General features: G+C 43.7%; 1 protein-coding gene across 3 annotated transcripts in view; it reads right to left on the bottom strand.

Annotated features, from left to right (window-relative positions):
- ALKBH3 (alkB homolog 3, alpha-ketoglutarate dependent dioxygenase) overlaps positions 1-21,688 on the bottom strand; it is a 57,844-nt gene extending 36,156 nt beyond the window's left edge. For all 3 annotated transcript variants that reach the window (XM_044680991.1, XM_044680992.1, XM_044680990.1), the window contains exons 1-7: positions 21,602-21,688; positions 20,331-20,449; positions 19,897-20,003; positions 13,998-14,032; positions 8,098-8,145; positions 4,416-4,519; positions 271-359 (exon numbers count right to left, since the gene is read on the bottom strand). In XM_044680991.1, the coding sequence (XP_044536926.1) occupies positions 271-359; positions 4,416-4,519; positions 8,098-8,145; positions 13,998-14,032; positions 19,897-20,003; positions 20,331-20,409 (462 nt within the window). In that variant the 5' untranslated portion in view covers positions 20,410-20,449; positions 21,602-21,688. The remainder of the gene's footprint in view (positions 1-270; positions 360-4,415; positions 4,520-8,097; positions 8,146-13,997; positions 14,033-19,896; positions 20,004-20,330; positions 20,450-21,601) is intronic.
- Between the last annotated feature and the right edge of the window lie 1,436 nt (positions 21,689-23,124).

Below are 23,124 nucleotides of genomic sequence, written 5' to 3'. Positions count from 1 at the left end.
AAAAGGTCCTGGATTCAAATCTGGCCTCAGAAGCTTCCAAGCTCTGTGACCCTGGGCAAGTCACTTAATTCCTATTGGCTAGTCTCTCCTGCTTTTCTACCTTGGAATGTCTACTTAGTACCCATTCTAAGACAGAAGGTAAGGGTTTGAAAAAATAATGATGGTCACCAAGGGCTGAAGGACTCGTGCCTCCACAGATCCTATCCAGGAGGGATTAGAGTCTTAGTATTTAGTGCATAATAATATATCAATGATAAGATTTTAACCTACTTGAGGATTAGGCTCCATGGTGATTCTGGAATACGTGTATGGGAGTTCTCCATACCAAGCTGTCAGTCTTGGCTGCAGATAACTTGTATCTGGAGAAGGAAAAGACAAAGCTTTAGGAGCTTTCGATAGGATTCGTTTCACCCCTAGACTGGCTCTCCCCTTGCTCATGACATCCCTCTTACAGAATCTGGCTGCGTAAGCCCAGGTGTGACCTCTGGTCAGTCATTTCCCCGTGTGTGCACACTCTCTCTCCTGCCAGAGGCTTTGTCCCTCCTCGGGGCCAGCAGAGCACGTGGGAGTCTGCGGAGTGTCTAGCCATGCATTAGCTGCTACAGGAAAGGCGAGAAACATGCATTTCCGAAGAGGCCGCTGCCTCGTGGAGACGGACCAGGGCTGCAAGACGACCTGCGCTCTGGGGCCGTGTGAGGCCAGGCACGAGGCCCACAAGAACTTATAAAGGAAGAGCAAAGCAGACGGCGTGCTTGGGGAGGGCAGGGGGTCCAGGAAACGACACAGAAAGGCTCAGGATCGGGACACGCCTGAGGAGGGAAGGTGAAAAGTCATTTGTCTGAGAGGAACCAAGAGCTCCTGTTAGAGTGCGATGAGTTAAGGAGGGGGAACACGAGAACCACTTTTCAGAGAGCCCCTGGGATGTCCGGCCTGCTGCCAAAGGCAGAGAAAGGGTCTTGCCGCCTCCACCTCGTGCCCAGGGCCAGGCTCTGAAGCAAAAAGCAGCTAACCACCCCCGCCCCACCTTTGTCATGTGACTCCAGGCTCTCTGCCCCCAGCCCTCCCCCTGCCACATCCCAGGGGCCTCCCCTTCTTTATGGAACCCATCTGGGGAGGGGGTACTTGGTGGAGCTGCCGGCAGGCCAAGGAAAGGCTGTGGCCCAGGCGCCCCCCAGTGCTGACACAGGGCACAGCAGACGCATCAGGTGGCTGCACATTCTGGCTCTCTCTGGGGTTAAATCTGGCAATAAAACACATGTTCTGCGTATAATTCTCTGCAGCATGAAATTAAGAGTGGAGGAGAGAGGAAGCAAAAGGCTGAGGCCCCAGAACAGGTCCCTGCCACGAGAAAGGGCAAAGCTGTGCTTCTGAGGCCTCAGGAGGCTCTGACAAAAGACCTGGCTGCAGGCCGTGGGACGGACCAGAGCGCGAATGCTGGAGCGCCAAGAGGGGGAAGAGGGAGAACCAAGTGACCTGCGGAAGAGCTTTTAGAGCTTTCAGAGCTGGGAAGAGAGCCAAAGACTGACTGGGGGAGCACGTTCTCTGGGGGGTCCTCTCATGGGCTCATCCCCCCCTTCCTGAGGACAATTCCTTGAGGGAAGTTGGGCAGGCCAAGCTGCGCCGATGTGCACAGGAGGAATCTCTGAGTCACCCACCAAAGGAGTGAGGGAGAAGGGAAGCTCAGGGGCTCGAGGCCTCCTGACTCCCGGGCTGGGCTCTCCCCAGGGTGTATCAGCCACTCAGCAGTAACTGCCTGGGTCTGTGGATGGCCTCAAATAAGACGGGCTCTGGAGTCTTAAAAAGGGAGGCTGTGTGAGAAGACTTGGGTTCAAATCCTGTCTCTGAAAAATAGGGATGGCCCAGACAGCTTTCTAAGGGTAGAAAGGGCAGAGGACATGCTGCTGCTATATGTAGGTGGAGGGAGAACAACGGAAAGTGAGATATGAATTAGAACAGAATTCAATAAATCCAGTAAACACTGACTAAACACTCACTGTGTGCCAGGAATTGTGCTAAGCACAAGGGATACAAAAGGAGGGCAAGTGAAAGAGCCAGGCCAGGAGACGGGAGATCTTGGGTTCAGCTCTGGCCTCAGACTTTGTGGGACCCTGGGCAAGTCACCCCTTGCCTCTCCTCTGCCTTAGCACAGATACCTCATCTCAGCTGAGTCAGAAGGTAGAGGATTTTTTAAAAAAGGACAAAAGGCAGATCCTGCCCTCAAGGAGCTCACAATCTGATGGGAAAACAACATACAAATATAGACAAAATAAGTTAAATGCAGGATATAGGAGGCAATTAACAGAGGGAAAGCACCGAATAAAAAGGGTTAAGGTAGGCTTCCTGGAGAAGGTTGGATTTTATAAAGGCCTTAAAGGAGGCCAGGGAGGTGGGGCGTCAGAGCAGGGGAGGGAGAGTGTTCCAGGCTCACTGGATAAGAAGATGAGGAGGGCAGGAAGTGATGAAGGACTTCAGAGGAGAGAAGGGGCACATTCAAGAGGTGCTGGAATAAGGACGACAGCAAGACCTGGCAACAGGGTGGACACTGGGGGAGAGGCAGTGTGGGGGTGAGGATGATGTTGCCTTCTATGGTAGGGGAGAAGGTTTAATGGAGAAGATAACGAGTTCTGTTTTGCATACACTGAGCATAAGACATCTAACCAAGCATCAAGCTTAAGATGCCTGAAAAGCAGTTGGAGATGTGGGACCAGACGTTATCCAAGAGACTGGGGCAGAAAAGGCAGATTAGAGAATCATCCTCACAGAGACGGTCATTAAATCCAGGGGAACTAAGGATAGATGGAGAGAGGGCCCAGGACAGACCCCTGGGAGACATCTATGATCAGAGGGTCTGATCTGGAGGAGGATCCAGCAAAGGAGACAGAGAAGGAGCAGTTGGCTAGGTAGGAAGAAGACCAGAGAGAGCAGGGTCCCAAAACCTAGAAAAGAATATCAAGGAGGACAGAGTGCCCAACAGCGACCCAGGCTACAGAGAGGGCAAAGACAATGAGATGTGAGAAAAGGCCACTGGATTCAGCATGTCAGAGAACATTAGTAAACTTAGGGAAAAGAAAGGCTGGAAGCCAGACTTTAAGGGTTAAGAAGAGAGCACGAGGAGGGAAACTGGGGGCAACTCCTGTACACAGCCTTTTTGAGGAGTTCAGCCACAAAGGCAAAAGAGAAACGGGAGATAGCAAGGATGGAAGATCAAGCGAGGGCATTTTCAGAGTAGGGGAGATGCGGGCATACTCTGAGGCAGTAGAGCAGGAGATATTAGAAATAAGTGAAAGAGAAGGGAGCACAAAGGGAGCAATCTGCTGGAGGAGACAGGATGGAATGGGATCTCAAGTACAGGTAGAATCCTTGGTAGGGAGTGAGGCCACCACTCCATGTGAGATAGGGTGAAGGAGAAATGAATGGCTGAAGTCACCTGAGTTATAGGAGATGAGGAAGAGAGAAGCTCTCAGTAAATGACCTTGATTTTTTTCTGTAAAATGTGAGCTAAGGTTCTCAGCTGAGAGTGGTGGGAGAGGGAGCCATGGGAAGTTTGAGGAGGGATGAAAAGGTTTGAAAGAGTCAATATGGAGAATGGGAGAGTGAGCTGATAAGGGAGGTACAGTAGGATTGCCCAGTGTGAAGAAGGCCCAGTTGTGGTTATGTAACATAAATCTGTAGCAGACTCCATCAGTACAACTATGTGATTTTTTTCCAGATTTGTTCAGCATCACACATAGGTGAAGGTGACAAATGGTGAGAGTGAAGGCTGAGTCTTGTCTAGGTGTCACCGGCAATATGAGGAAGGGGCTAGAGATTCAAGAGGAGACAGGGTAGAGTTGAGCTGGTTCACCAAGGGGTCAAGACAGAAGAACAGAGTACTTAATACAGGGGAGATGGCCTAGTAGAAACCTGAAGGGTCAAGGGGCTGGGGGTCAGTGTGGATAAAGAGTAAGGTTACTTAAGGGAAGGCAGAGGGAAAGGTGAAAGCCCAATAGTTTATGGTCAGATAAGGAGATTTTGGAATTTTGAACAGAGAGGTGGTACCTTTGTGGGTGACAGCAAGATCCAGGCTATGACTGTCTTTGCACATAACTGAAATGGAGTGGGACTGGAGGAGTAGCTGATAGAGGAGAGGAGAATGAAAAACTGAGTGCTTAGGGTTAAAAACCTGAGCTCATAGTTTATGTGGACTTGAAACAAGGCTATATAATCCCGTAGACAAGTAAAAATTGGACAGAATCCCCCAAAATAACGAATGTCCACATTCTTTAAGCTCATGGCAAGAAATGTGGACTACGAGAGTGGAACAGCCTTTGAAGACGTTCACTTTTTATGAGCTAAGATGTTCTTAGCTCTCGTGATTCTAACTTAAAATGAGAAATATTCACACTAAGGAAAGTAATGAGTGTCCCTGAACTCACCCTCTCGGATACCAGTCCTCTGCTTCCAAGGAATATCTTGGCACAGCTGTTCAAATATCCAGTCTGCTTCTTCTGATTCAATGAAATTGGGAAACAAATGTATCCTAATTAAGGGAAGAGAAGCATAACAGATTAAAGAGAACCCAGGTAGAGAGAACTTAATACAAATGGGAAATTTGTTGAGGTATCTCAAGCTCATACTCATCAAGAGACACTTGGGAAAACCAAAACACAACAAAGTGGTGAGTAACCAAGTGACACTGTGTGTGACTGGACAATACTCTGCTCTGGAAACTATAAGGGACCAGGCCATAAAAGCATGCCAAGGGACTGCGTCAGCTAGAAATGTTAGAAGAGTACACGACTTGGGATTTTTAAAATGACTAAAGAGGTCCAGGCCCAGCAACAACACACAAGCCTGGTCTATTTAAGGGATCGAAACGGAGCAGAAAACACAGTCCACAGAGTGCCCTGTAAGTTCTCTCCAAAAACATTCAAGACTGCTTTAAAATAATTTTGCAAACAACTATTCTAATTGAGTAGAAAATGAAAAAAGTGTTCTAAAAGCTTATAAGATACCATATAATCAAATGAAATGATAGTAAGAAACAAAAACAATAAGGTCCCTTGTGAGGGAAGGAGGAATGTTTCAGGCAAGAGAGAAAAATTAATGTAGAGATAAGAAACTTGGACAGCATAGAGAGAAGCATGAACAAAGGATGCTTACGCATCTCGGCCATGGGACTGGCACACAGAACAGGCCAATTTCTGATGTAACGACTCTGTTATGTTTGAGAAAAACCATATTAACTATTTGAATGTCACCTCTGACCTTGGCTTATCTGAAAGCACAGGATCTAAGTAATAAACAGTCATTCCCACCAAGCTGACAGCTACATGCCTAAGTGTCTTAGGATCAAACCTATGACATGTCACCCCCCGCCCCCCATCACGTTCTATCTATCTGTCCTTCCACAGCCTCCTATCAGCAACTCCCCCAAACCCTCCATTCATTCCTACACAGAGAGGTAGCATCTAGTCAGGAGAGGCCATACTCTAAGGTGTCTCTCTCTCTCTCTCTCTCTAAGACTAAAGCCACTGAGCTACATCCTAAAGCCAATGAGCTACAGTTCAGGTCTTCGGGATGTAAATAAAACTCCCCAAAGGATCACTCCCACTCTCTGCTCCCCAACAAACATACCTCCAGGGTTTTTCCTATACTGGGAGAGTCTTTGCCCTGGAGATGAGAAGATGCAGGAGAGAGATCCTCAGATATGTGACTTTAGGTAAGATGCTCCACCTTGAGGTGCCTGTTTTTAATCTATAAAATGGGGGAAGAAGTCTTGCAAATCTGCCTCATTGGGAAACTATGAGGAAAGTACTCTGAAATTCTTAAAGTGCTGCATAAATGTAAGTTAATATTATGTCCTCAATTTTGTCTCTTGAGAATAAACTTTAAAAAACAACAACCCTTACCTTCTGTATAGAATCAATATGAATGTTGGTTCCAAAGCAGAAGGGTGGCAAGGGTGAGGCAATGGGGCCAAGTGACTTGTCCAGGGTCACACAGCTAGAAAGTATCTGAGGCCAGATTTGAACCCAGGTCCTCCCAACTGTCGGCCTGGCTCTCTCTCTATCCACTGAGCCACCTGGCTGCCCTAAGAATAAACTGTTGAAGTGCAAAGGCTAGTCTACTTTAGGAACTATATAATTCCCATAAGACCTACTACGTTGTTATCATACATTCAATGGGCAATTCCTGTCACAGTGAAAGATGAGTCTGGGGAAGAGCCTAACAACACTGGGATCCATGATGTTTTCATAGAAAAATTAATTACTCAAGTGTTAAGAAAAGTAACGGTGTTAAGATTTACTATCTCCTGAATCAATAACAATTTCCCTTGAGATCCCTTTGCCAATTCCAGGAGATGCTCTGGAGGGTGCATATTATAGGCAACAGGTCACTGTGGCCAAAACCTCATCACCTAGAGGTCAAGCTCCCGGACCTTGATCATTTAGAGGGCAATTCTGCATTCAGCCAGGCTGGCCCTCGGATAGCAGCCAAAGTCTGTCGCCAGCCCCACGCTCAAAGCTCAGTGGAACTTGCCAGAGTCCATGCTTGCCAGGCAGAGCTTTCAAAGCTCATTTGTAATAAGAGCGATTACTTACAAGACAAACATACTAGAATTTATCCAACCAAATGAGGACTGAATCCTTCAAAATGGTCACAGTGGGGGGTTTCTTTCCCATTCCAACACTGGGAACTGTCTGCAGAAGAAGAGCTTTTGAATGTCCTCATTTGTGGCAAATCTTTCCTGAAAGGGGTGGGGGCGAGAGACTGGATTTGGGGAAAACAATAGGTAATTTGGAGCCAAGTCTGTTGAAAAGAGTGTCATGGCAGTCTGTGTCAAAATGAGGCACTACCACAAAACAGTAAAATTGTTCATCCCTGGTACCTTACAAAAGGGTTCTGAAGGCAAATCCCAGAGGTACACTATAAATGAGTCTAACAAATGGCAGCATCCCTGAATGGTAGCATGAAGAGCAAATTGGACTTGAGAAAGCAGGATGTTATGGATTCAAATCCCCCCTTTGACACTGGCTGCATGACCTAGGCATGGAGTTACTGAGTCTCTCAGCTTCAGATACTCATCTATAAAATAAGGACATCAAACAAGATGGCCTGTGAAGCCCCACCAGTTCTAAATCCAAGCTCTTACAACTTTCAAAAGAAACATGCAATCTGACAGACTAAGTTTTGGTTTGCTTGATTTTTTTAAGTTTCTTTTTTCTTCACACCTCACATTTTCTATGGGCATAAAAGCTAAAAGAAGGTAGTTTCATCTTCTTGGATAATAGTAAAATAGCCTGATGGTGGAAAAAGCTACTTATAGTCCCCAAGTTGAGACATCTGTCCTGGCACTAATTCTCCCAGCAGCTTGCTGGTAGAAATGTGGAAAAGTCACAGAATAACTCGTCTTCATCTGTTAAAGTTAGGAGAAACTTTCCTTTTAAATCTTTGTTTCAAGGAATGGACCACTGGGTAGGGAAAGGGGGAAAGATATAATCAGAAATATAGCAGCTAGGGAGCACAGTACTAGGCCTAGAGTTGGGAGGATCTGATTCAAATCTGGTCTCAGACACTTCCTAGCTGTCTGACCCTGGGCAAGTAACTAAACCCTGATCTCCGAGCCTTTACTGATCTCCTGGTTTAGAATCGATACTTGAATCAATTCTAAGATAGAAGGTAAATGCTTAAAAAAGCAAATATAATGTAAAAAACAAAAATATCCATGAAAATAAGATTTTCCAATCCAAGAAGAATTTTTGGAAAAAAATTCTTGCTATTCAAGCTCCACAGGAATGTTATGTAGATATTATATGTAGATAAAATAAGAAATGTAAAAGTGCTTTTCAAAGTTTTGCAAGTCTAAACAAATGCAAAGTCCACCACAATTATACAGCAATAAGGAATCTTAGGGATCAGGCTATTCAACCCCTTGTTTTACAGGTGAGGAAACAGTCTTACTATCTTCTAACCTAAAATGCCAAATATGATTTAGGATTCTAAAGTCAAAAGTTTCGATTATGAGCATATCTTTAAAGTACTCGTCTGGGTACTTTGAAATGGAAGTGTTTTAACCAGAACTGGTCCCTTTACTGAAAGAATTCACTTACTTACCGAGAGATGCCTGTGGGTAATGAGCTGATTTCATAGACACCTTCTTTGCTAAGGAAAGAAAACAAAAATTCTTAGTGTAAGAGGTGGTTTTATATACAAGTATTTGCTCTAAAGTTTCCTGTGAGGGGCAGCTGGGTGGCTCAGTGGACTGAGAGCAGGCCTATACAGGGGAGGTCCTAGTTTCAAATCTGACCTCAAACACTTCTAGCTTTGTGACCCTGGGTAAGTCACTTAACCCATTGCCTAGCCCTTATTGCTCTTCTGCTTTGGAACCAATACAAGGTATTCTAATTCTAAGATGGAAGGGAAGGGTTTAAAAAAATAAGTTCCAGATAACCAAAGCAGAGTTGAAAGGTAGGACAAATTGTCCTACCAAGTGCTCCCTCCTCTTACTGAAGGCTAGAAGTCCACAATGGACAATATTTATAGCCTTCTAAATAGGAAAGTTATGGATATAAAGTTATTAGGGAAAACAACAGGGGATCAATTCTCAATTATCTACCCATATTCTTGTCATATGCTTCATCTAGGTTGATATCAACTCACTAGCATACACACTGGGTACCAAAACACCTCAGTAGCTCCTTCTCCTACCACATATAAAGTTACCGACTTTTCGGTCTACCAATATGTCTAAAATGGCTCTCTGGCTCCAAGCTGGCTTCTGCAGAGACTGTGAAGTATGTCCCTTATCCTCACAACAACTTTAAAATGGCATTTTTAGCCAAGAAACCAGTGTAATTTTAAAGGGTCTGACGTAGAAGATAATGATGCCTTTTCTTTTAGTTTCTAGAAGAATTAAAAGGCAAATCTAATCATTTGCCTTTAATCTTTTCATGGGACTGGCAATTCAAAAGCCAAGAAGTTGACTATCTTCTGATGCAAAAAGGCTGTTTGCTTTCAACATCACTAGGCTAGACAGAAAGGCAGGGGGAAGTAAGCTAGACATGGGATCTTTGAAATGAGACACAGAAATGGAAAACTAAAACCTTGAGGTCAACATGCCTTACAGGAAAAATCAAACTTGGCACTTCTCTAGGGCTGAAGGTTTTTTTTGAGATCCCAAAGACCTTGCCAAATCTAACCACATAACAAAGCAGTGAAGGAGACATAAACTCTTTTACAACCAAGACAAGGGGTTAGAGACAATTGCTCTGTTTTGCAGAACAAATCAGTGATGGAAAAGAACCCAGAAGTTATCAAAATCACCTGGGTTGAAATGTTGGCTCTGATACTTACTAGATTTCTAGATAGGCAAGCATTATAATTTGAATGCCCACATTTCCTAGAGCTGTCAGGGGGAAATTCTTCCTTAAAGCTCCAGAGAAACAGAAGCAATTGCTACTGTGACTGCATTATCTGGGGTCACATCAAAGATTCATATACTAAAAATCTGGCCTCACACACATCCCAGCTGCGTGCCCATGGGCAAGTCACCTTTTGCCTAGCCTCTCAGTCTTACTGTTGTTACTAGGATGGAAAGTAAGGATTTAAAAAAAAAAATCAGGCTAGGAGTCAAAAAATGAAAATGGCCAATGCTGGAGGGGTTAAGGGAAGGTAGGCACAGCAGCACGTTCTCAGCGTGGTTATGAAGTGATGGGGAATTTGCTGAAAAAGGGACCAAATGTTTATACACACAGACACACACACACACAAAATATATTTGGTGCCCTTGGGAATGTTCACATGAATTGCAGTACATGGATATAAAGGAATTATTCATAATAAGAAACAAAACCATAAGAAACAATAAGGGGCAGTTAGGTGGCTCAGTGAATAAAGAGCCAAGGCTGGAGGTAGGAGGTCCTAGGTTCAAATCTACTTTCAGATACTTCCTAGCTATGTGACACTGAACAAGTCACTTAACTCCTATTACAACCCTTACCACGTTTCTACCTTGGAATCATAGACAATATTGATTATAAGTCAGAAAGTAAGATTTTTTTTGAAAAAAGAAAAAAATACTATTAATAGGAGAAACATGGGAAGACAAACTGATATAGACTGAAGTAAAATGATCCAGGAAAATAACAAACATAGAAACTGCAACAATATAAAAGAAAAAAATGAAACTGAAAGCTGTGTAATTATAATACCAAGATGAATCCTGAAGAAATGTGAAAATATGCTTTCTTCTCTTCTCTGCAAAAGTGAGAGTTTCTATGGATGTGGGAGGTTTGAAAGATACACTGAAAGATTTGGCTCCCTTGGTTAATTTTGCCAAACTGCCATTAAAAAAGCAAAAACAGGGGCATTTAGGTGGCTCAGTGTATTGAGAGCCAAGCCCAGAGATGGGAGGTCCTTGGTTTAAATCTGGCCTCAGGCATTTCCTAGCTGTGTGACCCTGGGCAAGTCACTTAACCCCCATTGTCTAGTCCTTACCACTCTTCTGCTTTAGAACCAATACATAGGATTGGTTCTAAGACAGAAGGTAAGGGTTAAAAAAAAGAAAAAGAAACTTTTTCTTTCATTCTTTGGTATAAGATGACTTGCTGGGGAAGGGGAACATATATTTGGAAATTAAGGTAATGTTAAAAACCAAAGATAACAAAAAATGTTAATGATATACATATAAGTTAGTAGGAAATTGATTAGGGCTAATCAAGAGTTGAGACTGCTAGACTACACTCAATTAAAAGCAGTGTAAGGTAGAAGAAAGAGATAGACTTAATAGTTAGGAGACCCAGGTCCAGTCCTGAGACTACTGGCAACTCAATTAACTTTTGTGAACTTGTTTATTTATCTGTAAAATGGATGATAGCATGTAAGTACTAATTGTCCCATTTTGGCTTGTAAACCTTAAAAGCATTGCAAATGTGAATTATTCTAAACACACAAAATGGAACATGTCTCTGTGAATTTCCCATGAGTATGAAAGCTTGAAGGGTAAAGAGGTGATTGGTGGCAGTGACGTCCCTGGTATTCAATTCACAAGGACATGACAAACATGAACATGAGCAGGCCAATAAACATGTTGTGGTTGCTGTTTGTGTAATTAGAATCTGCTACCCTAAAAACTACGATTCCCAGCACCCCACTCTCCTCCTGTTGTTATGTGCTGATATAGGCAGGACACAAATACTGTGTATTTCCGCCTCTCTCTTCTTCCTGTAATGGCAGCGGTGACCAGTGGTCTTTTTAAACAAGCAAGAGAGTCTAGTCACATGGTTCTATTTTGTTAGATAATAACCCTTTTACTCCTTTACTTCTAGTGATTATTAATAAATTTTATAAAATATAATACTTGGAGTACTGGATATTAATTTAAACCCTACATTTTCAAATGTTTTTTAGTCATATCTGACTCTTCGTGACCCAATTTGGGGTTTTCTTGGCAGAGATACTGAAGAGGTTTGCCATTTTCTTCCCTATCTCATTTTACAGATGAGGAACTTGAGGTCAACAGGGTTAAGTGACTGGCCCAGGGTCACACAGCGAGGAAGTATCTCAGGCCAGATTTGAACTCAGAAAGATGAGTTTCTTGACTCCAGGCCTAGCTGCCCTGACCAATGAGCATTATTGTTCCATACATATTTCATGGCTAACTTTGAGACATATGGCAGGAGAAATCAGAATGGTGAAAGGCCTCAAGTCCACTCAGTATGTGGATTTTTCTCCCTCCTCCAGTGATCTCAGGCTCGGTTATGGTACATAAACATGAAGGAATATCGTGTTCTATGAGAAATGAAAGAGGTTTTAGCAAAAATCTGTGAAAACTTAGATGAAATGATGTAAAGTACACAGAACCAGGCAAGCACAAGCCAAATACACTAAGGTCCACTAATGAATAAACTATATAAATGGCATTAAGAAGGGACTAAACCTCTTCATATTTATTCCTATGCAGGCTGGGTTACCAAGCTGTAGACTAGGACTAAGAGAAGTACACTTGTCAAAGAAAATTTTTGCTGAGTGTTTGTTTGCTTTTTAAATTGTCTTAATGGCCTTTGATCCAGTCATAACACTGCTGGTTTTATATCCCAAAGAGATAATAAAGAAAAATACTTGTACAAAAATATTTATAGTGCTCTTTGTGGGGGCAAAAAATTGGAAAATGAGGTGATGTCCTTTGATTGGGGAATGGCTGAACAAATTGTGGTATCTGTTGGTGATGGAATACTATTGTCCTGAAAGGAATAATAAACTGGAGGAATTCCATGTGAACTGGAATGACCTCCAGGAACTGATACAGAGCAAAAGAAGCAGAACCAGGAGAACATTGTACACAGAGACTGAAATACTGTGGCACAACTGAATGTAATGGACTTCTCTACTAGCAACAATACAAGGATCTAGGACAATTCTGAGGAACCTATGAAAAAGAATGCTATCTACATCCAGAGAAAGAACTGTGGGAGCAGAAACAGAGAAGAAAAATAAATGATTGATTACATGGTTCGATGGGGATGTGAGAGGGGATGCTGACTTTAAATGATCACTCTATTGCAAATATTAATAATATGGAAATAGGTCTTGAACAATGATACATGTAAAACCCAATGCAATTGCTCGTCAGCTCTGGGAGAGGGGAGGGAAAGAACATGAATCATGTAACTATGGGAAAATACTCTAAATTAATTAAATAAAATTTTTTAAAAATTTGTCTTCATGATTTAATCTTTCCAAATCATGAACTGGAATTTGGAGCCAGCATATACCTCTCCTAAGAGAGGAATGAGTTAACCCACAGTATTTGTTAAATACTTGTTATGTGTTTAATAACTGAAATGATATTTAAATCCATGAAAGCTGATGAAGCAATTGAGAGAGTCCCAAGAAATGGGGGTGGCCTGCTCAGTGAGGCATCATTAGAGATCTTTCAAGATTTCAGGTGGGTCAGAAAGACAAAAAAACCAGACACTATAGCATCAAGGCAAGAGCAAGAACCAGACTGGCCTGTTGAAGGAAAAGAATTGTTTCTGATCCTATTTGCAGACATGCAGAACAGTAGGGCCAAAAGAGACCTTCAAAGGTCACCTAATCCATGCTCACTATTTTACAGAGGAGGAAAGAGGCCCCAGAAAGAGGAAGGACCTTGATCAGGACCACACAAAAACTTTAGACTGCAAAACTCAGACTCTGAGAGATGGAGGAAAATACACTTAAATGACTTGCCCAGACCTGGGCTTCACATGTTTTGAATACCAATCAACTAAGGAGGTAACTGCTATGGACAAATAAGGTGGTTTTGATAAATGGACAAAAAGCTCCCCCAGTTTCCTTGTAGCTTTTTAAAAATTTTTAAATACTCTTACTTTCTGTCTTGGAATCAATACTATGTATTTGTTCCAAGGCAGAAGAACAGTAAGAGCTAGTGATTTGCCCAGGGTCACACAGCTAAGAAGTGCATGAGGCTAAATTTGAACCTAGGATCTCCCAAGTCTCTAGGCTTGGTTCTCAATCTACTGAGCTACCCAGCTGCCCCCTTACTTGCAATTTTTTAAGCATTCTGAGTCAAAGCAGATCTGATGAATGTTTGACATTCAGTGTTTCAAGGAATCAAATTGGATCTTCCTTTGCTCCCTTAAAGGTAAATTGCCTTGGAGATTCCCTGCTGGCTCACCTTCTCTGGATATCAAAGTAAATGGATCAGAAAAGGCCATACCACAGCTGAAACCTGCTAGCCAAAATTCTTGCTGCAAGACCGCCAAAGGGGCGACATTAATGCTCCCTTGGAAGAGAGGGAGAGCAAGCCTAGAAGGGTGACACTCCTCAAGACTTCCTGAACTGCTCAGGGGATTCAGGCTGCATCACCAGACCTCTAGGAGCCTTTCCTACTCCAAGATTCTGTGATTCATCAACAGTAGAAAGAAAACAAATGTCCAAATGGGGACAGTATTTACAAGGTCTCATTATTTGCTCCTTATAGTAAGGTCAAGATCAAGCAGCACAGTACTCACTCGATCATTTGTGGCTCTGGGATCCGACGTACAACCTGCAAAAAATAAGCATGGTAGATTGAAGAACTAGAAAACCATTCTAGTATCCTGAATTCACAGCAGTGTTCCTATTCTGCATGGTAAAAGGGAAGGAGGAGTTAGCATTTATTTTGAGCCTACTAGAGCATCTGGTCTGTGGTCAAGAAGCCCTGAATTTAAATCCTGCCTCAAATCCAGGCTCTTATTAGCTATGTGATGCTAGGTCAAGTCATTTAACCTGTCTGCCTCAATTTCCTCAACTGTAAAATGGGGATGATAACAGCACCCACCTCCCAAGATTACTATGACAATCCAATGAGATAATATTTGTAAAAATTAGCACAATGCCTGGCACATAGTATTTGCTATATAAATGTTAGCTATAATCACTGTTCTTATTGTATGTCAGGTGCTGGGCTAAGTACTCTTTAAAAGTATTATCTCGGGGCAGCTGGGTAGCTCAGTGGATGGAGAGTCAGGCCTAGAGACAGGAGGTTCTAGGTTCAAACCCAGCCTCAGCCACTTCCCAGATGTGTGACCCTGGGCAAGTCACTTGACCCCCATTGCCCACCCTGACCAATCTTCCACCTATGAGACAATACACCGAAGTACGAGGGTTTAAAAAAAAAAAAGTATTATCTCATCAGATCCTCATAATTTTGTGAAGTAGGTGTTGTTACTATTTTCATTTTATGGTTGAGGAAACTGAGGCAGACAGAAGCTAAGTGATTTGCTAGTATGTCTGAGGCTGAATTTCAAGGTTTTCTGACACCAGCTGACACTACTTATTCTATTTACCCAATTCATTCCTCCTGAAATGTTCTTAGTTTAAAACCAGGCCCTCCTAGCAGGACCAACTCCTAAACTATACTACAAAACAATAATCACCAAAAAATATGTTCCTGGTGAAAAGATTTAAGAGGTCGAATGAAAGGAGAGATGAAGTCTACCGTCTATAGATCCCCACAACTGCATGTTTGATAAACTGAGAATTTCACAAAAACTGCTGGAAAAAAGAGAGCAGTCTAGCAGAAAGAAGACTTATACCAGCACCTCACACCATAAATCAAGATAAGTTCCAAATATTCTAGATATAAAAAAAAATCACATCATAAGTTAGAAGAGCAAGAAAGAACGCACCTTTCAGATCTAGAGAGGGATAGAAAGGATCACAAAATTAAAAAAAAATTTTGCACAAATAAATCCAATGCATGTTAATATTAGAAAGAGAACAGCTAAAGGGGAAAAGATCTTGGCAGTAAGTTTCTCTGAACTGGGTCTCATTTCTAAAACATATAAGGAACAGATTCAAAATCATAAGAATATGAGATCCATATCCCCAACTGATAAATGACCAAAAGCAGTGGTTCCCAAGCTTTTTTGGCCTACTGCCCCCTTTTCAGAAAAAATATTATTTAGCCCCTTGGAAATTAATTTTTTTTAAATTTTAATAGCAATTAATACGAAAGATAAATGCACCTGTGGCCATCACCACCCCCCTGGATCACTGCAGCACCCACTTTGGGAATCACTGACCAAAAGACATGAACAAGCAGTTCCACAGGGAACAAATCTAAGCTACTGATGATAGTCATGTGAAAAAATGTACCAAAACACCAAAAATTAGAGAAATGCAAATAAAGCAACTATGAGGACTGACAAAAGATGACAGAAGAGAAAAATGACAAATAAAGGAGAAGAAGAAAATAGACACTGTTGGAAGAGCTGTAAACTGCTATAGCTATTCTGGAAAAGCAACTTGGAATTATGCTCCAAAAGTCACTTAATTGTACATACTTTTTTTATTTTTAAACCCTTACCTTGTCGAAGAATATTGTGCAATGGTTCCAAAGTGGAAGAGCAGTCATGGATAAGCAATGAGGGTCAAGTGACTTGCCCGGGGTCACACAGCTAGGAAGTGTCTGAGGCCATATTTGAAGCCAGGCCCTCCTGACTCTAGGCCTGGCTCTCTATCCACTCGACCACCCGGCTGCCCCATTTTTGACCTAACGATACCACTACTAGGCCTATACCCCCAAGAGATCAAAGAAAGAGGCAAAGGACTAGTATGTGCAAAAATATTCATGGCAGCATTATCACAGCATTAATAACCTGGAAACTAAGGAGGTGCCCACTGATCAGGGAATGTTAAACAAATGATGGTAGAGGAACAGAACGGACTATTACTGAGTCACAAGAAATGATAAAAGGAGAATTTCAGAACAAACTGACCATGAACTGATGTAGAGTGATGAGAGCAAAATCAGAAAAAGAATTTATCCCCTAACAACACTGTGAAAAAGGAACACACTGAGAGGCTTTAGAATTCTGACAAAACGATTTCAGAGGACCAATGACAAAGAATGTGACCCAACGTTTGACCAAGGTAAAGAACCACCCAATGTGGGGAATGAGATGCATTTTTTGACAGGTCAACATAGGAATTTAGTTTGCTTGACTTACAAAGGTTTGTTTTGCTTTTGTATCCCCTGGGAGAAGGGAGGAGGGAGAAAGTACATGCTCATTAATTGGGGAAAAAAACTAATCCAAAAAATGAGCAAAAATTAAAATGAGGCCTTTTGATTTGAATTCTCATTTCTCTAGAGTCCTCTTGGGCCTATTCTTCTTACCCTACCTGACATATGCAGACAGCTTTCTTGGCAGGTATATTTGTGAAAAGGGAGGTCGGGGGAGGCTGAGGAAAAGGCAGTATACCTTCAATTAATACAGCTTGCCAGTTAGCAAACAGCTCTAGTAAATGGCTACTGGGAAGAGGTTGACACCAACAACTATTCCAAATTGAAGCTTTGCCATTACTTGGGGATTTCATTTTTTTACTACAATGGGGAACTGCCAATTGCTGCTCTGAACTTGAACTCTGCTCAGTGGGTAAAACACTGAACAATAAAGTCAACAAACACTTATTAAGGCCCATTATGTGCAAAGCTCTGGACCAGATGCTGGGGAAACAAAGAAGAAAAAGAGACTGCCTATCCTGAAGGAGGTTCTAATTCAGGAGGGAAATAAAGCAGGAACATAAATAATAGTGTGTGAGATTAGGAGAAATTGGGGAAGGAGGAGCAACTTCTAGCTGAGGGAGAGCAGAAGGGTTTCCGGAAGGGAGTGGCAGCTGAGCATGTCCTTGTTGGAAAAAAGATGTCTAGCTGGAGATGTCAAGGGACACTTTCCATTACTGTATGGCAAAAAAAAAAAAAAAAAAAAAAAAAGGCCCTTTGAGATGGTTGTATGGTAGTCATGAGTCCAAACCCTCATGGTCAACCATTTTAAAAGATGAAACAAAAGCCCATCGGGTAAGTGACTGGCCCAGCCAGAAGAGCAGTAAGTAGCAGAGCCAGGATCTGAAGCCAGCTATGCCCTCTGACCTCTTTCCTCCTGCAGCTGTCCAGGCCCAATATCAAAAGTCTGGGCCTCTCTGCCAACACACCTGATAAAGACTCTCAAGATTCCTTCCCTCCTTTAGTATTCCAGTTCTACCCATTCTTCCAGGCCCAGCTTAGGAGCTGCCTCCTCTCTGCAAAAGCACCAAGGTAGGAGAAAAAAGGGCCCCCCAGACCAGCATGGCAGAGTACATGTAAAAGAGCAGTACAAGGGAAGGGAAAAGCCCAGTGACCAGAAGTCTGTGGACTCATCCTACAGGAAATGGGGAGCCATGGGAGATTCGTAACCAGGGAAATGGCCTGGCCAGACCTCTAGCTTAAGGTTCCTTGGCAAACTGAAGGCTGAGGCTGCTTCTCTCCCTAAGTGTCTCCTCATCCTCTCAGCTGAAGACTTCTTTTCTTACTTTCTGGAGCAAATGGAGGCAATCCCTCTTTCATCTCCCAGATCTTGACATCAGCCCTGGCCTCTCCTCTTGGATTCCAAATTCTGCTGAGGTGATCCCTTCTCCTGTAGCTGTGAGCCCAATCTCTCCCAACTTCTCCAACATCATTCCTCACTTCTAATCTTCAACAGCTTCTATCTACTATTTCCTTCCTACCTGCCTTTAAACCTGCCCCAGTTTCTGCCATCTCTAAAAAAAACCTTCACAGGAGATAGATGGGAAAAAGTACAAGAGTCAGTCCTGGCAATGAGGAAGGAGGCCAAGGGGAAGAAAGGCATCAGAAAAGAGAAATTTGAATAAAACAGAAGGAATTCATGAAATACATCAAAAGCTGATCAGGGCCACTGCCAGAATGTTAATAACCTGAGGATGGACAGCGAGGTGTACTAGAACCTCCACACATCAGTGCTCTCTCTCCCCTCTCCTTCAAGCAAAGCCAGGGTCTATCTGACTTGTACATCTTTCTTTTCCAGGCTTAGTTATCTGATGGGTATGACAGGAGCAAAGTGTGCCTGCTGCAGGTTTCTTATCAAGCCAGAATAAAGTGCCCTGAACTGCCCGGGGTGGTTTCCACTAACTCATTCTTACATATCCTACTTGTAGAGCATTAATTACATAACACATCACCTGCTAAACTGCCTACTTCCACCTCACCCACTTCTCTCCAACCACAGTCAGCACCTTAAGGTCACAATCCTGTCACCTCTGGCCTGGACAATTTCTTTTCTTTTAAACCCTTACCTTCTGCCTTAGAATCAATATCAAGTATTGGTTCCAAGACAGAAGAGCAGTAAGGGCTAGACAACAGGGGTTAAGTGAATTGTCCAGGGTCACACAACTAGGAAGTGTCTGGGACTAGATTTGAATCAGTGTCTGAGACTAGATTTGAATCCAAGACCTCCCATCTCCAGGTCTGGCTCTCTATCAACTGAGCCACCCAGCTATCCCTGCCCTGGATTATTTCAATAGCTTCCTGCTTGGCCTCCCTGCCTCAAGTCTCTCTCCATGCCACTCCAATCCAAACTTCACACAGTGGCAAAAGAAATTTTCCTAAAGTTCAGGTTTGAACGAACCTCTCTCCTAGTCAATAAAGTCCAGTGGCTTCTTATTACACAAGCTAACCCCTAAACTCCCTTTTCAGCCTTCTCATATGTTACTTCCCCTTTGAACCCTTAGAATTTCGTCACTCTCCTTTCCTTATTGTCCCTCACACAAAGCATCTCATTGCCTACCTCTGCCTTTGGATACATAATCCTCCAGGTCTTGAATGTATGACCTCCTCTCAGAATCCAAAGTTTTATTTAAAACTTAGCACAATTGGGGCAGCTGTGATCTCAATGGATAGAGTACAAGGCCTGGAGTGGGGAAGATCTGGGTTCAAATGTGGTCTCAGGGGGTGGCTGGGTAGCTCAGTGGATTGAGAGCCAGGCCAAGAGGCAGGAGGTCCTAGGTTCAAATCTGGCCTCAAACACTTCCTAGCTATGGGACCCTGGGCAAGTCACTTAACCCTCATTGCCTAGCCCTTAACATTCTTCTGTCTTGAATCAATACATAGTATTGATTCTACTCAGTCATTTCCTAGCTGTGACCCTGGACAAGTCATTTAACCCACGTTGCCTAGCCCTTAATACTCTTCTGCCTTGGAACCAATACATGGTATTGATTCTAAGACAGAAGGTAAAGAGAAAAGAAAAAAAAAAAACTTAGCACAAACACCACCTTCTACAGAAAACCCTTCCTGACCTTTCTCGCTGTTGGCCCTGCTTTCCACCTCCCCAGCCCCTGCTAGAAATCACTTTGTATCCAATTTATGCATATTAAATCTGGCCCCACATGTTTTCTCTCACCCCCATCCCTCTTGAATGTAAGCTCCTTGGAGACATGGACAGTTTCCCGTTTATCTCTGGATCCCCAGAGTCTAGTACAGGACTATCTGGCACCCATTAGCCACTAGAGCTAATTGCTAGCTAGCTCTTTTCCTTAACAGTAAATGCATTTTAAATATCTCTGATTCCTCAGCAGAGCCTGAAGGGGACTTACCTCTTCTTTTGGTTCTTCATATACAAACTGTTTTTCTGGCAGAGGCAACTCCTTTTTCATCCAGGTCTGTCCAAGGCCTTGGTGGGGATTGCCTTTGGCCCTGAACGCTAAAGCAAAGCAAAGAACAGTTTCTGATTAAGGGCAACACCAAACAGCTGAGCACAGGGGCAAGCTAGCTGCCCCACATTTCACTAAGCAAGCCTGAAATCTTCCTTGCTGGTGTTGGGCCTCCCCATACAATGCTTATGGGTTGTTGGGAGGGATGGAGAAAGGATTTAAGGGTATGTGTCCTGCGAGGTTTCAGGGCAGTAAGGAGAAGGGAAGGCTGGTAACCTCCCTCCAAGTCTTCCATCAAAACCGCAGGGGCCCTGGACACCACACAATTACACAGGAGGCATTTCAGGATGTGCTAAGGCCCAGCCCCACAGCCTTACCTGGCTGCCCAGTAGCCTGACTCTTGGCAGGACCAGCCCAGCCACCCTGCACTCTGACTCTTCGTCTCTTGTCGTCCATGCTCCCCAAAGTGCTTCCTGCTCTTCTGTTTGTTTTCTCCCTGAAGCAAAAGGAACAGAATCTTTTAGTAAGAACAACTCAATTCATCAGCATCTGATCTACTAGGTGAGCCACTATAACTGGAAATAGGATCCAGCTCACAGTGGGCTTTCATACATACCAATGATAAAGGCAGGAAGAACACATATAAAAATAACAATGGCACAAGGCAGCCAGTGATAAACAAAGGAAAATTCTGAGGCAGGAGCTTGGATAAACCTGAGATTGTTTTTTTATAGGGGGAGACCTTCATGGAAAAGATAAGACCTGGACTAAGCCTTGAAGGGATTTCAAGTGATAATGGTGTGGGGAAAGGAATAAAATATGTTCCCAGAGGATGACAGGGTCACAGATCTAGTGCTCAGAGACCTCAGAGGCCACCTAGTCCAATCCCTTCATTTTACAGCAAATAGGGAGGCTATGGGCCTGCCCAAGGTCACACAGTATCAGTGTAGGAATGATGCTGCCTCCAAATGAACAAAGATAAAGAGGAAGGCAAAGGAAACTGTTTAGGCATATGTCCCCTAATAAAGTTACAATGTTATATCCTTCTGGGAACGTATTGCTTGAATTTCATTAGATAATTGTGGCCATTTTATCTTGAAATGATACTGGTTGTACTGATTCAAAACACAGCTGCCTCCATCCTCACCAGTCATAAATCCTATGCAGACCTATATGCCAGTAAGAGACAAATTCTAAACTTAGTGCCTACTATAATTATAGTAACAGAACTAATCCTCACCAGCTTCCAAGCTTCAAGAATCAACTCCTTTTTTGTTTGTGCATACAGGGAAAGAAAGAGGTTATATAATTTTCTCAAGACAAATCAGCAATTACTTGGCCGTATCTGATGGGGTGGTGGTCCAGAGTTCCCACTGGTGGAGGGGACTACCAAAAGGAGACTAACATCTGCTCTGCAACTTAAAAGTCTCAACAAACTGTCCAGGAAAATTGGCATGGTTAGGTGACTTGTCCAAGGCGCCACTGCTAGTATGGGTCAGAGGTTTGGATCTAGGCCTTTCTGCTTTCTAGGAAGATTCCATACCCAACATACCAAACCACCTGTAAGAAGCAGCAGATTCGAATTCAAATTTTACAAACACCCAGCTTTATATGAGATATAAATCCATATCATAAGAGAGTAACTTACTAACGCTCTAGAAAGCAGATGAGATCATGTAAACTGGCTGGAGGCTTTTGGCAATACACATTTTCCTCTGGATATACAAAGCAGACAAACTGCAAACAAAAATTAGAAGGAAAAAGGTGTGAAAGTGTGAAAAAAATCTTGATATCTGTAAAATGTCATTAAATTCCCAGAGATCAAGAGACACTGATGCTCTGGGCTCTGTAATAGTACTGTTTTTTATTCATCTATTATCATCAGCATCATTAATATTCCTATTACTAATAATATGAAGGCAATGTGGAGGCAGCTAGGTGGCTTAATGGAAGATCCAGGTTCAAATCTGGTTTAGGACACTTCCAACCCCAACTGCATAGCTTTTAAAACTCTTCTGCCTTGGGACTGACACTTTGTTTTAAAAAAAGAGAAGAGAGAGAAAAGAATGAAAGAAAGTAAAAGGAAGAAAAGAAAGAAGACTATTAGGAAGGAAGGAAGGCAATGTGGCATAGGGAAGAGAGGGGGCAGCCTAGGAATCCAAAAGCCCTGGGTTCAAGACCTAATTCGGATGCACACTGTGTTACTCAGTGCAAGCCCCATAATGCCTCAGTGCTCCAGGCCAACACTCTAAGACTATAAGCAACACGGTACAGGGGAAAGCGTGCTGGTCCTGGGTTTCAGTCCTTGGCCAGCGGGATAATTCTGGACAAGGCACTGAGCCTCGGTTTCTGCAGGAAGCGGGTCTGGGCCACGTGCCTGACACCAAAATCCCTTCCAGCTCTCCCACACCCCCCAGTGCATTTGTGCATTCCACCACGATGGGTGACGTCACAGGCCGAGACCCTTCCCCTACACTGCCTTAGATTGCAGAGCTCCTGGCCTCAGGGTGGGCACTACTTATTAATGTATCCATTTCACTGTAGGTAAAATTGAGGCTGGGTGTGTCGGGGCACAGCCTCGTGCCTAGAAGGGACCTCGGGGTCACGTCCACAAGCAATGATTAAGCGTCTACTGGCAGAAAAGTCCCCAGTCTCCCTGGGGAGCTTAAGGTCTAGCCAGGCGAGCTCCCATTTCCCGGATGAGAACACTGAGGCTGTGGGGCTGTCCCTCCTCCCTCTACCCCAGGGGGCCGCAGGACGGAAGAACACGGCGGGGACCACCCGCCTGAGGCTCCACTAACGGGGCGGGGGAGATGCTCAGGCCCGGGGCTCGCTCTCACCCCCATCACGGCAGCTCGACCCTCCGCCCCGGCGAGACCTGCCTACACCCACCAGCCTGGTCTGCGAAGACTTCCGGCCGACCCCACCAGCTGCTTCCGGTGCTGGTGCTCCGCTGCAGAAGTCCGGGCTGCAACCGGTTCTTTACGTCTAGAAGGACCTCCTGAGAGGGAGGAGCAGGAGGGAGAGAAAATAGGAGGAGCCTGAAGGGAAGGAGAGGAAGGGGAGCTTGTGGGAAAGAGGCGGGGGAGATGAGAATGGGAGAGGGAATAGGTGGGAGGGGAGGGGAGGGGAGGGGAAGGAGGAAAAGCAGAAGGTGGGGGAGAGAGGGAG

The sequence above is a fragment of the Gracilinanus agilis genome, chromosome 6, assembly GCF_016433145.1.
Source record: "Gracilinanus agilis isolate LMUSP501 chromosome 6, AgileGrace, whole genome shotgun sequence".
In the NCBI taxonomy this organism is placed as follows: Eukaryota; Metazoa; Chordata; class Mammalia; order Didelphimorphia; family Didelphidae; genus Gracilinanus; species Gracilinanus agilis.
The sequence above is the reverse complement of the archived record's forward strand: the minus strand, read 5'-3'. Positions and strand labels throughout refer to the sequence as shown.